A 16,801-nucleotide genomic window follows, 5' to 3' on the forward strand; every position below is an offset into this window, starting at 1 on the left:
TCTATCTACATTTCTATCTAAATATCCATTTTGTTTTCAATACACACACTTGCACACTTCTCCATATTGCTCTCAGTCAACACACTGAGATGACCCGGAAAGCACTGCATGTTGTATTCCTGGCGATGGCCCTGTTGACCGCCCTGATGGCAACCCAGGCATCTGCTGCCAGAACCACAAGATGGCCAAAACCGAAGCATACCAAGAAGCCCCCGAGAGGTGGCAGTGGACCAGTCCAGGGAGTCCCCCCTCGCCTGGGTCTCCATCAGGCCAGCACCACTACCCCGAGTCCCTCCAGCACTACAGGGACAGAGGAGACCACTGAATCCATGATGGATGGCTACTCCTCCTCCCCCACAGACAGCACCACGTACTCCAGTGATGCCTACTCCGCTGACTACCACACAGAGGCCATGGTGCCAGCTGGAGTGGGGCTAGAGAACTACACCCTGGACTATAACGAATGCTTCTTTAACTTCTGTGAGTGCTGTCCTCCTGAGAAAGGACCTCCAGGACCAGTGGGAGAGAGGGGTCTAGCAGGTATGGACAGGGGCCTAAATACCAATAAAAATCCATATGGTAGTTCTATAAAGAGAACATAATTAGTTTCTGTACAATCACATAAACAAAGGTGATTATGTAGTATTATAGTATTCGTTTTATTCAAACATGGATTCAGAAATACACTGTCTAGCAAACCTGGTAATGATTTGTGCTATATTCTCCATGAGCCAGGACCACCAGGAGAGAAGGGTGAGAAAGGACCAATGGGGTTAGCTGGTCCAGCAGGTCTTCCTGGCACACCAGGACTTGTTGGAAGTAAAGGTGAATCATTCTTTCTCACCTCAGCCTGACCATGAAACAGAACTTCTTTTAACAGTACTGATTCTTATTGTACCTGTATTGTATCCTCCATGTGTTTTGTTTTGTTTTTTGTTTTTTTTTTTCAGGAGAAAAGGGAGACCGTGGAGAGGCAGGGATCCCTGGCAGCTTAGGTATTCCAGGAAGACCTGGGGACAAAGGTGTGGCTCAGATTTCCAAACACCAGCCTTTCATTCCAGATCTGATAGTACAGTAGTAATTGTTACAATAATTCTGTTTCATAGTGAGTGTAGCATACGAAGGCCATATCCATCTCATAGTCGTCTCACTTAGTGCTGTAGCCAGGAAGTGCTAAGATCCTTCATCTATATGGTGCTGCCTCTTTTTATACAAATGTTTCTGTTTGCAGGTGATCCTGGCACAAGAGGCAGCAATGGAGATACAGGCCCTCCTGGGATGAAAGGAGACCCCGGGGAGAAAGGGGACCGGGGTGAGAGTGGGTTTAAGGGAGAAAAGGGAGACCCAGGGGTAGTGGGGATGATGGGAGCTCCTGGCCTAGATGGTATGAAAGGGGAAAGGGGGGAAACTGGAGACTGCCTACCTGGAGAGAAGGGGGATCAGGGTGAGACTGGACCCCCTGGACCGAAAGGTGAAGCTGGACCTCCTGGACAGAACGGCACTCATGGACCTCCTGGGGCTGACGGTGAGAAGGGCGACGCAGGCTCTCCAGGGGTCAAGGGAGACACAGGACCCGTGGGGCCACCCGGTCCACCGGGGGGAAGAGGCGTACCAGGACTGAAGGGAGCCAGGGGGCCAAAGGGGCCGCGGGGGCAGAGAGGAGTGAAAGGTGCCAAAGGGGAGGGTGCGGTCCAGAGTCGCTCGGCATTCAGTGTGGGTCTCTTCCCCAGCAGGTCCTTTCCTCCTCCTGGCCTGCCTGTCAAATTTGACAAGGTCTTTTACAATGATGAGGGTCACTGGGATGCTGCCACCAGCAAGTTTAACTGCACCCTCCCAGGTGTGTACGTGTTCTCGTACCACATTACTGTCCGGAACCGGCCACTCCGTGCTGCCCTGGTAGTGAATGGCATGCGCAAGTTGCGTACACGTGACTCCCTCTATGGCCAGGACATTGACCAAGCCTCCAACATGGCCTTGTTCCGGCTGGACCCTGGAGACGAGGTGTGGCTGGAGACTCTACGGGACTGGAACGGAGTTTACTCAAGTAGTGAAGATGATAGCACCTTCTCTGGCTTCCTTCTCTATGCTGATGTCAAGGACTGAACCTGACACGCTCTGTCCTTTGTTTGACCCAGTCAGCACACTGTAGCCATAACCTCTATGCTTTGCATGATATTCATTACAACAACAAGTAACTTTCTCTGCCTGACCAGTCTCTTTCTGGTTTCTGTTGATGTAATGGAAGGGCCTAGTGCACAACATCAAATGTATTCAAATATAGATGGCAGCCTTAGCGAAATTAAAGTACATTCTGTTGCATTCAGTCTACATTTTTTTATTTGTACATTCAATAATTACATGATATACAGTATTGTTTATGATTTTTTTTGTATTCGTGTTGTCCACTAGATGGCACCATGGTGCTTATAAAGTGGTGAAATGTGATTTTGAATACAATAGAAAACACATTACATAGACCCATACAAATAGTTTCATATTTGGTATTTAACATACACTACATTGTACAAGTGAAACCATAGACATGATGGATGTAGGCACTTATGATGGTAATTTTGATACCACAGATGAATGAAGACCCAGTCAGACGAATGGTAGGAAAAATCAGGAACAGAGTTTTATTTACAATGATGCACATCAAGGGAGAGACAGCATGACTTCACCTAAAGATCCATCAGCTGCTCTAACTAGACAAGGAAATAGTTAGGGTTTAGGTATCCTTCCAGGCTGACAGGAGATGGCGTTGGTCATCCCATCTCACATGGACTACACTGAATCACACTCTGATTAGTGGCAACCTGGCAATCCGGAGCAGATAGCTACTGACGCAGCCATGCAGAACAGTGAAACACTGCAAAGTCATAATATTCCTCTCTCTAAATACATAGTCACACACAGATATACACAGGGACACTACAGATACAGAGTTATTACGTAGAATCATACTTTTAGTGTCACTAAGTGACCCACTAGTGAGAAATGCAGAACATATTGGAATATTGGACATAATGCTCTATTCCACTTTCTCTCACTTATCGGCCAACCAATATCCGATCCTAATGTGGTGGTATAATCATGGTGTTATAAAATGTTTTTGCCCATTATGATAATCCAGAAAGGAGGAAATTGATGCTTGATACTTAAGACTGAAGTAGTCTGAAGACAATCAGAGATTGGCGAGGAGGAAAAATTCTATACATTGTATGCTTTAAGTAGGTGACACATAGCTAGTATTATACATCGATTGTTTTCCATGGATTCAATCAGCAAGCTACCACTGCCATTAAGACCAGCAGATGGTGCCAGTGTGCAAGGTTCGCCTCAATGAAGAAAATGATTGAAATGCTCTAAAAATGAAATGGAATTGAAATATACTTTTGAGGTTTTAAGCAGAAACATTCTAACTTCCGTAACTCATCAGGACTGAGACATGGGGAGACGTGGTGCAAGTGACTTTAGCATCTGTACCGGATTCAGGCCCAAGTGCTCATGCAGACTCATGCAGGGTCGAATGTGACCATGGTCATTTCCTAATCCCACCCCATCTCTCTCACCTATTGTCACTCCTCACTGTCCTATCTAAATAAAGACAATATATATAAGGTTTTTCTTTAAACAAAAGGGCCGAGTTGGTAGAATCTGTCAATTGACACCTGCAACCTACACCTTTTTTAGATTAAAGAACACCCCCAGTTCATTTGTATGAAAGATTACATTTTCTTTTATACAGAAAAAATGGTCGTACCCTGTCAGGTTTTTTGTATGTCTGTGCATATATAATAATAATAATAATAATAATAATAATAATAATAATAATATGTCTAAATATAGTTCAGCTTAAGTAGGGCTAAAACTCAAACTTAAAATAAAAACACATTTCTATTGACAATGGATCTTTAATGTGCTTTTCCTCTTTGCTATACAACATTGTAGCATAACATAGCCTGCCTGAACACATACATATTACATAGGTGCACTCTTGATTGATGTCACAAATGTGTCACAAAGGAGAAAATTCTTTGATAATAATTTCAGGATATTGAGGCCTCTGATGGACTCAGTAGAGATGGTGCTTGAAGTTGGTGCCTGGTGACCACATTATTTTGACTCCTTTAAGATGGAGCAAAATAGTAAGAATGTGGTCTCAGATGAGCCCCAGGACACCACAAAAACAAATGTCAACCTGTCCTCATTAGACCAGGAAAACATTAGTTCTTCCTTTTTAGATTCAACTAATATTTGTGTTGATTGGCAGGATGACCAGCAAAGCTTCTGGAATGATCCCCCTCCTTTGAGCCACACAGCAGCACAAAATGACATTAGAAAATATGGCAACTTTCCACAGTGCTCATCTTCATTGGGAAAGCTGGAGGGTACCACCCAAATTGGATCCAATACTGAAGAAAACAAACAAGAGGTATGTGACTATGTCCATTCTCCACCAGACTTTTCATCAGGAAGCAGGACTTCAGATTCATTTTTGTCAGCATTAGCTCCAGACAACTGGATACAAATTGCTGAAGATGACTTTGTCCATGATGACCAGCAAATCATGTCAAATCTCCCCTCAACAACTGGATCAGTAGATTTTAACCAGTATTTTTACAATTGTTTGGGATATCCCTCTTCCTCACCCATGTATACCATACATGACAAAGGAATGAGTGATCGAAATGATCATAATACTGCCCAAGACATCAGAAGACCCAGTGATCTGTTTGAAAGACTAGAGGCACAAGACACCAGTGAATACAATCCACCTTCTTCAGCAACATCCTCAAACGATGACCTACTGGGTTCCAATAATCCCTGCATTTTGATTTCTGTAAGACCCATACCAGAAGATACCCAAGCCTCAGGTGACCGATACATCCCTACAGTTGTCCAAATTCAAGATGAAGACACTGACTATTCATCTGAACAATCTTATAGCTTGGTCTCAGAGAAGTCTGGAGAGACATCAGATTTGGATGCAGATATGGCCGAGAATGAGTCCCCCATTCAAGGTCCACTCTTAGAGGGCAGCTCCTGCAATGAGGTTGGAGGAGGGTCACATTGTCCTGCTGGCAGAACCAATCAGTTAGATCTATCAGAAAATTACACTGTTTTGAACAGTTGTGGTCTGGCAGAAAATGCCCCAGAAAATCCATCAACTCTTGTGTCTGACAGACCTCTCCGAGATAGTCAGGAGAACTCAAACCATACTTCAATACTGACTTCAAGACAATCCAGCTGTTTTTCTGTGTGTCTATGGTTTCACCACTTAGCGTCCATTATTTTAGAGTACTTGAGGAAGGCTTTATCCTGTAAGGATGAGACAGAAATGAGGGAGCAAAGCTCTCATGACATTTCCTTCAGTAACTCTCTACTGACAGCAATAACATCACTAACCCCAGGTATGAGAGAAAACATTACACATGCATCATCCTGTTCAGTGCTTCTACATTTTACAGAAACTGCTCAACCTTCAATGGCGACATCAACTTCCAGAAGTGACCTCCTGAACTTGAATAACTCTTGTCCTCTAATCCCATCCCAAGATTATCAGCCAGTATCAGGTGACGATTCTCTCCCTCTTCAAGAACAAGATAAAGACTCAAATTCTGAGCATCATTCTCATTCATTGAGTATTGAATATGTGTCAGATCCTGACACCAGGACAGCAGAGAACACATCCTCCTTGGCTGGTGGAGCCCCAAAAAGAAACCTTTGCCTTGAGACCAAGTCTGACATCTGTGAGTGCAGAACCACGTCTCTGACTACAATGTTTCAAAGCAAAGATGAGGACTTGTGTTATGATAACAACTCAGAGCATACTTGTTCCCTAACCTCTGAGAGTTGTGGAGAGGCTTACGACTCAGATGCGGAGATGGCAGGAAGTGAGTCTTCCAGTCCTAGCCCAGAGAAAAGACTCTGTTCTGAGACGACGTCTGAGGCCTGTGATAGTATCAACAGTCTTCTCCACCACTCAGTCGATGAGAACACTATATACATCAGAGAAAACATTAATGACTTAATGTCTCAAAAAACCTGCTTCTGCCAAAAGGAAAGAACATCATCCCTGTGTGAAAGGACCTTCCCCGGTGATCGAAAAAGAACCACTTCCCCAGGACAAGGCAGTAGACACCAAACAGTGCAATCTAGAAAAGTGGCAAAGAAATCCTCTACAGCTCAGGGGCAGTCGAGGAGAGACTCCACTGATGAGGAGTCTGTTTCACCTCCAAAACAGAGGAGGAACATGTAGGAGAAGTAAACTGTAACTAAAACAGTAAACTCTCCACTGACACTCTCCAAATTATTTACTGGTAAATGATCTCCTAAGAGGGTAGAAATGACAATTATTTTATGCTCTAGCTATATCTTTTTCATACTGTAATATAAGAAAACTAGATGTACCGCATAGTGGTTAATTTTTTAACTGCTACATTGTGCTGCATGCACTATCCAAAGAAAACATATGATGCTTCTCAGCTTCTGTCTATCCCTTACTCCTGCAACTCCTCCTAAACTTTGAGTCTTATATGATCTCCTCTTGGCTGCCCAATGGTCATTGAAACACAAATTATTGCTAATGTGTCATGTAAATTTTCACATTTTGTACATTTTGTGTTCTAAAGCCACACTCATCCTCATATGTGTGTGTGTGTGTGTGTGTGTGCGTGTGTGCTTGCGTGCGTGCATGTGTGTGTGTGTGTGCATGTGTATGCTTGTGAGTTTGAGTGTGTGCATTTGTGTATGTGTGAGTGCATGTGTGTGTGTGTGTAAATGTAAAAAATGCAGCTCCCAAACTGATTTAATGCACTGATGCACATGCCCTCATCCAGAAGCAGTGATCATAGTGCTCCAGGCAGCTACTGAAATGTATCAGTTGCAGCACTGCCTATGCATGTCAAATTTCATAAACTTTGAACCTTTACATCACAAGGTATTGGCACATGCATATCTTGAGATAGTGAAATATGCAGCACCCACATGGATGCAATTCCATGAAATTTGGCATACATACAAAGAATATGGTAGCGATGTAGCATGTCAAATTGCATTAACTTTGAACCTTTGCATCAGAAAATATTGGTAGAAATTGTTTTGGCTGCAGAATTCTGATTGTAGTCCTTGAGCCAGAGGGGTCATCTGAGGGGAATAAGTCTCATAGTGATTTTTGTCAAGCTATATCACCCTAGAGTTGAGAAAATAAGTGATAGCATTGCAATGGTAGTAGCTTTTTGTCTGTTATCTTAACCAATAGATATCCCCACAATGAAATATTATGTATAAATATGTAATTGTGCCATTATCTAATGAAATATGCAATAAACATACTTTATGCAATGTTAGGATTACCATGTTTTAAATTTCATGGGTCATTTACATACTTATACATAACATTTCAGAAAAGTTGCAATACAAACAAAAAAATACTAACAATCAGCTGTGGAGGTTGTGTGGGGATATCTATTCGTTTTTTTTTTTAGCCCATTCACCTGTAAGATATTTCTCCATAGACATACAATGGACATAAACCGGCTGATAAAACACAAAATGCTATCCCAAATGCAATGTTATCACATATTTTCTAATTCTAGGGTGGTATACCTTCAAAAATCACTATAAGAGACTTATTCCCCTTGAATGATACCGATTGAACAAAATTAGGGGGTCTGGCTCAAGGACTATTGGCTGTTGGCAGCCATTTTGCTAAGTGAGCAAAATAAACATTAATGATCCTACATGACAAATTGTGTGCAGTTCACAACTTGGATTTACGTCTCTCAGTTGGCACTACACCACAAATGAGCAGTGATGGGATGGGTTGATGCACCTCCCTGAGACCAGTATGGCAAAAATATTTTGTAATTTTAGATGCAACAGCTGGCATGAGAAGATAAAAATATTATATTATATAATATAACATATCATATCACTACGTATCATCGTATCAGCTACATGTCCAAGTCGCCAAGTCCAAACTACATCCCCAAGTTTCAGTGTCCCAGGGTCAAATCTTTATGACCACGCTGCACTAGCAATAGCAGTAGTCATAATGAAGGTACACTTTAAAGTGAGACCTACTATCAAACAAAATTAGCCTTTTTCCTATATAAGCTGGTTGGGGACTTAATATACATTATTATGATTATAATTCATAATTCTACATTTGTTGCATTCCATTAGGCAAAAAAAAAATGATCAGTGCAGTACAAGTCATAATCTATTGTCTCCCCTTCCTGGAACTAACATCCACGTGTAGGTCACATGTTCAGTTCTATTTTGAGAATTTATGCCCCTGATCTCTCATAAGCAAGTCTATCTCATAAATCACACATTAAAGCTTTTTGGTTCTGTGCTGTAGTTACTGTCCAGTACACCTAGCTATAGAATTGGCTGCAGGATTCAAATAACCAACCTTGTGTACTATGTCCACTATTTGTATGCATAGTTAGTCAAGCTAATATTTTTTGTTTTCCAAAAATAAAAAATGTAAACAAATTATTGGCCTCTATTCTGTCACATTAAATTATTGAGTTTGGTAAAAGTAATTGTATACTCCATTGATGACATGTGGTAAGTAAGCACACTAACATATTTATGAATAGAAACTCTTTTGAATATATCTGCTGATGATAGAAGGTGGATGATAAGCTTTACATATATGTATATGTGTGCATGTATTTGCGCAAATTTGTGGTTTGTTTGTGAGGATGAGTATGTGTGTGTGTGTTTATGTGTGTGTGTGTGTGTGTGTGTGTGTGTGTGTGTGTGTGTGTGTGTGTGTGTGTGTGTGTGTGTTTATGTGTGTGGAAGGAGAGGGTTATTCTCATACTGAAGTAAATAAATGTGTAGGCAGTGTAATCTCTATCTGGCAGGCAGGACTCCCTGTGTGGAATCCAGTATATTGTTCCTGCAGCGGGACTGATAAAGCCTCATTAGCATACAGAATCACTTGGCAGCATGAGCCACACTGCCTCCCATCTGCAGAAGCCTGATAAATCCACCACCACCCCCCCTCCCCTCTCCCTCCTTTTTCTCGCCTCCTTTCTTCTCTCTCCCTCTCTGTCGCTCACTCTCACTCAGACCTTTCCTACTCTTCCACAACTGCTCGACTTTACTGCTTAAACTGCTTCTGTGCACTATGTCTTTGGCAGGATTCTGCCATTTTGTTTTAAACAGCACTCTAATTCTCTTCATATATACTATTAAAATATTTGTGTTGTTTAGTTGAGAAAACAGATAATCAGCATAAACGTCACACATTTTGTGTGAGGCTTTCCATAATATTTGGGATGCCTGGAGCACAGTGCCTATACAATGGCAGGATATCCTGCTGTGGGCTGACCTTTACAGGAAGTTGTCACTTGCTAGAAGGAAGTAAGTATTCAGCTTATGGATTCCACAGCAGAGGTATGTGAGCTGTCCCCAGGTACAGCTGTCTCTTGACAATTACGGAACTTACGAACGAGCAATACAACCCAACATAATGTAAAAAATACATCTATTCATTCTGGCAGTCAAAATCAGTGTATGGACTGAGCCCACTGTCAACATAATCATACTTTATTGTATTTTATATAAAGATAATTCCTAATAATGTTGCATAACAATATGCTCACAGATATTTATCAAAGAACAATCAGGGTTGTTTATTTATATATTTATTACAAAACTGAGAGAACCTCCAGTGTAAAACATAAAAGTATGCTGCTGTGTACCTAGGGTAAATTGACTACAAAGAGGTGTAAAGAAATACCACAATCATCAAGAGAAAATATTTAGGAACGTGTAAATAGGAGGAATGTACCATCTAATACATGTACACTAATATGAAAATAAAAAATCTACATTTCTCTTTTGACCTCCTCTGTGTACCTTACAGGTCATTACAAAGCATTCTTGTTATTTTAATATCCAATGATTTATAGATTTTTATAATATAATAATACAGTAAATAGTCAGGAATCATGGGGGGGGTGGGGGGGGTGGGGGTATTATGATGGCAAGTGGTACAGGAAAAAAAATGTAGCCTCTAACTAGACTCAAAAATTGAAATTGAAAGAAAAAGGAGAAATCTTGACTTGCGGTATATCTACAACCGGACCTGTATATACTTTCTGTGAGTCCCATTTTCTTCTCCAAATTTCCTTGTGGGTAACTTTATAGTTCACTAAATTGAATACATTGAAAAAAATATTTACATGTAAATTTGGAAAGGAAATTCATTTGGAAAGCACCCACATATTTTTATACTATTTGCCTGGACAAAAAAAAAGGATATGCCTACACAAATCACTAAAACATGGAATAAACGTTTCAACATCATACTGTACATTCTCACTACGTAGTAAGTACATCAGAATCTGCCATGAAGCCACAAGTAGTCTTGTTACAGCGACATATTTTTCTAATTTACAGATGGTGATGGTGTGTTGTTGTACCTTTTTGGTGTTCAAAATAAAATGGCGGTACCTATTTAATCCGGACTCACACACATTTCAAAGCTGTATTGTGAATCAAAGATGGGTGATTATGGTAAATGGGACTCATGTGACTAGAGATACTCAAAAGGCAATGACAAAAACAATGCATGTGCCAAACTGTGTATGAATGCACAGTGAAGGCATGACTACTGCTAGACAAGACAGACATAGCTACTGGCTCTTTCTCTCTTGGGCCACCACTTCGGCAGACGTCTGTTCCTGGATTGCTCATGCGCACCTGAAATAAGACCTTCAAACAACCCCACCAAACATCTAGTACAGTAATTTGTCAATAAAAAACAAAAACACAAAAAAATCCATAATATAAGCCCCGTATACAGAGATAAGCAAAACCATCCCTACATATCCCTGGTTATATTTGAATAATGAAAGGGGTGTCCAGGTTGGTTGTATGCCTGCTTGTAAATATATGATTTCATCACTAAACCAATAATTGTGCCACATGTGTAAGTATACAGCAATGTTTGTGACCGTGCCAAGTGAAAGAACAAAAAACTGTATCTAAACCGATGCATATTCCACTTCTATTCACTCTGTGGCCCTTGTGTATCGACACATGTACATAACAGAAACTGAATAGTGTACATTGGCTCTCATAGTGTTGACTTATTGTATATAATGATAAATATATTATTGGTCTAACAAGTATTTCTGTGTGTATTTTGATCATTTATTCTGTTGATTCTGTTTGCTTTCGTTCAACTTCAACTGGATCTGAAGACCCATCCTTGTGTCAGTAGCCGGATTTTCACAATGGAATTAGAAGCTTATGGTTGAATATGCTGCATTGCAGACTGCTTGGTACCATGCCAGCTAGGTATTGTTTATTTACGGAAAAAAATATTGTACTAACCAACAGATCAATGTAATGCTTGGTGCAGAGCAGACTAACAGAATTATACCGGCATAAAATTATAAAAACTGAAATGTTAGGAATCATGGAGAGTCATCTAAAGACAAGTTGTTTAATTTTTTGGCATACTAAGGACTGATTAGGTGACATTAACAAGGATGTTTTTCTTCATAAAACCTCCAAACAACCTATCAACATCATCACTTTTTTGTTCCCTTAGCTCTACCCCCATGATGCTGTGGGATGGCAGCCATCATAAAATGCACTACATATATAAATACTTTCCATCCAAGTTATGTACTGTAATTATGATGCCAGTTATAATGACACTGTTTCAATCTTCAAAGTTGCGAACCTTGTCTGGCCTTATGGAAATTATTGTATGGCATCAATTGCACAAAAGCTTCTAATACTGTAGGTCTTGATGTTTACTGTGTGGTGTGAGTGGTACAGCTATTAGGTTGTTCTGCCAGTAACATAGTGTAGGCTTAGATGATGGAGAGGGCCAAATGTGCAGGTATCATGGAAATGCTGATGTCAGACATGACTGCCTTTTGTGGTCTTGGCATCCCACCAGTAGAATCAGACTTTCAACTTTCAACTTCAATATACATGAGTGCTAGGTGATCTCAGATGGGAAATGAACTTTAGGATTTCAAGGACAGCTTGACTGACTTAGTGAAAAAAAACTGCTCATCCTTCACATATCAGTTGGTATCCAGTATGTGCGTCTCCTGTGGTCTCAGCGCCCGCTGGCATCATCGCTGGCCCTGGCCGTCGTGTGTCCGTGCCGAGTGCGGGTGCTGCCCCCCCCTGCTCAGCAGCGCAGGCTGGGCAGGAGGTGAGTCCTGCTCTTCGGCGTACCCCTCCGAGCTGCCGTCTCCGTCCAGCAGGCTACCACAGCTGGAGCCGGGGGACAGCGCCTCCTGCAGCAGCAGATCCTCTCTGACTAGCCCGCCGCTGCCGCCTCCGTCCCCCCCACAGTTGGCCACCACCACCCCCACTCCCCGGCCCTGACCAACAGCTGAAATTTCGTGAGCGTCGTCTTCGTCGGTGCCCGTCATCACGATGCCCTCGCCACCGCTGTCCTGATCGTTGAGGAGCTTGGTGAGGAAGTTGATGTACTTCATGGCCAGGCGCAGGATCTCATTCTTGCTCAGCTTCTTGTCGGGTGGGTGGGTCGGGAGGAGCTTGCGGAGCTCGGCGAACGCCCCATTCACGTTTTGCTGGCGCCAGCGTTCGCGGCTGTTGGTGAAGATGCGCCGCACGATCTTCGGCTCCCCAGCTGGGACAAGACGGAAAGAGGAGAGGGGAGGTTAAAATCAGGAGAGGGAGAGAGAGGTTGAAATGCCGATGCCGTGTAGAGAAGGGGCCTCATCTGGGTGGTGTGGAAGGGTTTCTCTACTTGTTGATTGTCAAACATTGGTTCGAAGATACAGACAATGTTTGGCTGGCGGAATTAGACAAAGACAGTTGAGATTTGATTAAAGGAGAGCAGAGATTTTATAGCCAGAAGGACATCTAATGAGGAGCCTTGTGGAAGACAAATCACATAGCGATTGTTTTTTTAAACAACACAAGACAACAATGGAAAATGGGCTTATTTTCTGAACCTGGAAAGTAGAAAATGCATTCAGGCATTAAGATTACTCTCAATATTTGAGGTGTAACATTAAAAAGACCACATTAAAGGATAGGAATCATGTTTATTGACATGATAGTGTGTAAGAAGTCAAACTGTCAAACAAATAAACCTTTATGATGAATTTAAGACGAGTCATGCTGCTTTATCTTGATCTGTTGTAAGTTCACCATGTCAGTGGAAAGTAATTCCACTATCCATGAATGACAAACAAAATCATATTTGGATATAAGCTACCTTAATCCTTGTAGCACTAATTGTATGCTTTGCATTGACTGCGGCAAATTCGCTGTTTTGAACAGCAGCCAGCTACCCCTCCTCTAGACATAACTAATACATTTAGCACCACTGTTCTCTGTCCGTTAAGAGACATCTACATTAAAAAGAAAAGGTGTAATATTGAATAGTAAGAACACACATGGCTGGATAAAATACCCATTTATGACGTTCATACATATGACATACCTGTGGTTCATCTGTTTTTACTTAAATATAAACAATCACATAAAACATGTTGTTATGAAAATCTGGGGTAAACAAATGGTGAAATGCAAACTGGAGGGTGGTTTTTAAAGTGGCGGCGGAGGATTTTGACAATGAATAACAACACAGCAGAGTTGCATCTTACCATACTTATAAAGATCTAAAAATCGCCTACCCTCGTCGAGTTCAACCTCGTAAGGCGCGGGTCTGCGCTTTACCCTGCTACCAGGATACATTCCATACTGCTCCAACTCACCGCCAAAGGCACTGACAGGATTGGGGAAATATCTGAGTTTAGCACACTGGAACACATATCAACATGCAGACAGACACCACAGACATCTCAAGCCATATGCCACATGTTCACAAATGTGCAGTTTGTGAAAATGCATACCACATACAAAATGGTAACACTCACATAGAAATTCAGATTTAATTACATTCAATAACTAAATACCACTAAACACTGCACACAAACATATAAGTACCTCAAATGCATTGAATCAGAATACAGAAGCAACACACACACACACACACACACACACACACACACACATTACACTTAGACACATACAGTAGCATTAATGAAGCTTTGTTTCTTCCTCTGAACACATGCTATACCTGACTATACCATGAATGCTAATCCTATTTTAAATAAGTGGGAGATGGATGATTTCATCTTACTATTTGATCTATTTGCACTGTTGATTAAATTATGACTGGCAAAGCCAAAACCTTTATGCCTTATATGATAAGGAAGGACATATACTCACCTGTTAATTGTGGCGAGCGACTGCGTAACGTTATTGTAGAGCATCGCTCTTGCCGGGAGAGGAAAAGCGGTAGGGCTCAGCTGAACCATTCGAGTGTCGTTTGGTGCGTCTCGGTGCGGCAGGGGCAAAGAAATAGGTGGCCTGCACAGTTCCGTTGTCTGCACCTTATGCTGCTCTGTCCAGTGGTTTCTTCCTTTTATATCATCCCTCCTGGTGAGTTCAATCACTGGTACTTCCTTTTTTAGATGGTGGGCGTAAGCTGTTCCCTTGGCATCGCCGTTGAGGATGCTGGTCCCGGTAGGCGGTTTATCAGAGTCCTCTTGTCTCTTGGATATGTCATTTGAACTAGGTTCGTCTTGGTTTTCGTCCTCAGACCCCCTGACGCCTGAATCCTCTGTCACCGAACCACTGGCATCGACATTTGGACTTTTCTGCTTTTTGGAAGTCCCTGCTTCTGATTTTTCTTTCATTTTGGCAAGATGTGGCGCAAGTAAAAAGGCAAGATATGTGTAATCGATGTCAAGGTTGTCTCCATATGCACAGAACTGAGCACCACCACTCTGAAGAATGAGGAGAGACCTTCTGTTAGGCTGCACGTGCTAAATGATTTTAAACGGAACAAACATGTCGCACGCAGCAGAAAGAACAAGTGCATGGAGCAGTAGACTTACAATGTTTCACTTACCCTGTTATTTTTTCAGGATATTTGCAAATTCTGTAACCATTACAAGGTCTACAACATTTAAGGTAAAATGCAAGAAGTGATAGGCTATTTACCTTAGAGTCAGTCTACAACCTTAACTCATCTTTTTGCATTAAAATGAGCCCTAATTGACAACTAATAATTTTAAAATGGGCTTTGCGTACTAACTTGGGTTAAGCAATCCAAAATGATAGAAAAGAAAAACACATTATTTCAGATGTTTTGTCAGTTATTTTACGTCTCCCTAATTAGCATAGGCTACATCCCAGAGGGTTATCAGGTTATGGGACCTTATCTGTCCAAAGCACTGTTACAGATGAACTGCCAAAATAAAACCGTTATGACAGCAGGTTGTTCCAGGTCATTAAGCGTTATGGTCTAAATTCTGAATTCTTGCAGTCATCCACAGTGGGACAGGAAGAAATTCTCATAGCCTGTATAACCTATACGGCAGTATAGCCTACTGAATGGCAGCTCGCATTCTGGCCGTTTATTTGTTTTAGTCTCTTAATTTTGCATACACTTTTGTGCAATTTTGCATTACACACATTCGACATTCGACGATTGGTTGTCCCAGCCCATAGAATGTAAAACGAAAAGTTGGTTGAATTCTTTCACTAGTGTTAATGGGCTATGAAGTTTTGATCGGACACAATTATGCAGAATTTGTGTTGACTGTAAACACTACCTTCGATCGTAGCTTACTGTATACTAAAACTTTATTAGTCCAATTTCACATGTTCTAGGTTGTAGCCTATATCCTGATAGATTTTTCCCCTTTCGTTTCGAAAACGAACGAAATATTTGCTGGGGTGCACTTTAGTGTTTGTCCAGACTCAAGAGAGACAAAATATTTCGATTTTAGCTCCGTTTCTCTAAAAGATTTATGTGACTATAATTACAACAAATCTCTGAAACGCACCGCATCGAAAGTGAATATAGAAATAATAGGCCTTGTTAGTTGTTCTAATCATAGCATAGCATATCTAAACATAGGCCTGTTTTTAATGACCATATTCAGCTATTGATGACACATTCGCTACATTATAGACAAATTTAAGCAAAATAATATTTGATACGCTCTACTTAAAAGTAATTAAACATTAAACATGTGGACTTACAAATGCCGACGTGATATTTCTTCTAATGTGCAAGAAGCCATTTTGTTTGGGGGTCATCCATGTCTAAGATTTTTGGAGCTAGTGAACTAGGCTACTGACTGGAACTGGAAGTGAGGTCTGTGCAATTCCTCATCGAGTCCAGCCCGCTGCGCGGCATGGGGAGCGGAACAAGGGCGCAATATGGCAAGGCAAGATAAGCGAACATGCCGTGGCCATTTCATACCCGACAAGCGTCTAAACCCCTATATGAGAAATCTTCCAGTTTTATTGTTCCCATTTTACAACGGTTTAACAGAAATAAGGGAATTGGACGTTGCATTTATTTAAAATAATAATAATAGAATTCCTTCACATAAAATCTGTATAAAATTGAGTCCTGATACACATAAAACGTATCACTAACAAAAATATCGAATTACTTAAAATCACTGTACATTCTGTTATATTACTGGAGAAAAAAAAATACACCTAGGTTAGCCTATACAGCAACGCCAAATCAACCCTTTAGGTGCACGGATGGTGGCATCAATTATTTTAAAGAACGCATGGGTTTAAGAGATCAATACACAATACACAACAATATATGTGTTTTAGATTTATGTGAAACCACAGTAAAGGCAATGTCGTATTATTGATATAATATCAGTGAAGCAGTAGGCCTAACTGTGGGAAAGAAAATCAAGATACTAACAGCAGTGGCGGTTCAGTGTTTACG

General features: G+C 41.2%; 3 protein-coding genes across 4 annotated transcripts; 2 read left to right on the forward strand and 1 right to left on the reverse strand.

Annotated features, from left to right (window-relative positions):
* The first annotated feature begins 107 nt into the window (after positions 1–107).
* On the forward strand, positions 108–2,189 carry otol1a (otolin 1a). Its single transcript, XM_042111997.1, has 4 exons — positions 108–536; positions 732–825; positions 951–1,022; positions 1,232–2,189. Exons 1-4 carry the CDS (start codon positions 126–128, stop codon positions 2,101–2,103), a joined length of 1,449 nt encoding a protein of 482 aa, XP_041967931.1. The 5' UTR covers positions 108–125; the 3' UTR covers positions 2,104–2,189.
* A 1,880-nt stretch (positions 2,190–4,069) lies between these two features.
* Positions 4,070–6,313, forward strand: LOC121724815. Its single transcript, XM_042111635.1, has 2 exons — positions 4,070–5,414; positions 5,559–6,313. Exons 1-2 carry the CDS (start codon positions 4,136–4,138, stop codon positions 6,260–6,262), a joined length of 1,983 nt encoding a protein of 660 aa, XP_041967569.1. The 5' UTR covers positions 4,070–4,135; the 3' UTR covers positions 6,263–6,313.
* Positions 6,314–9,552: 3,239 nt separating this feature from the next.
* LOC121724911 (T-cell acute lymphocytic leukemia protein 1 homolog) lies at positions 9,553–16,242 on the reverse strand. Of its 2 annotated transcripts, none has more exons than XM_042111856.1 (4): positions 16,087–16,242; positions 14,263–14,822; positions 13,665–13,756; positions 9,553–12,649 (listed from the first exon to the last, which is right to left on the reverse strand). In XM_042111856.1, exons 1-4 carry the CDS (start codon positions 16,141–16,143, stop codon positions 12,123–12,125), a joined length of 1,236 nt encoding a protein of 411 aa, XP_041967790.1. In that variant the 5' UTR covers positions 16,144–16,242; the 3' UTR covers positions 9,553–12,122. The 2 variants fall into 2 exon arrangements, with proteins under 2 accessions (XP_041967790.1, XP_041967781.1); XM_042111847.1 differs by having other exon boundaries at positions 13,635–13,756.
* Positions 16,243–16,801: the final 559 nt, after the last annotated feature.

The sequence above is a fragment of the Alosa sapidissima genome, chromosome 1 (assembly GCF_018492685.1).
Source record: "Alosa sapidissima isolate fAloSap1 chromosome 1, fAloSap1.pri, whole genome shotgun sequence".
Classification (NCBI taxonomy): domain Eukaryota; kingdom Metazoa; phylum Chordata; class Actinopteri; order Clupeiformes; family Clupeidae; genus Alosa; species Alosa sapidissima.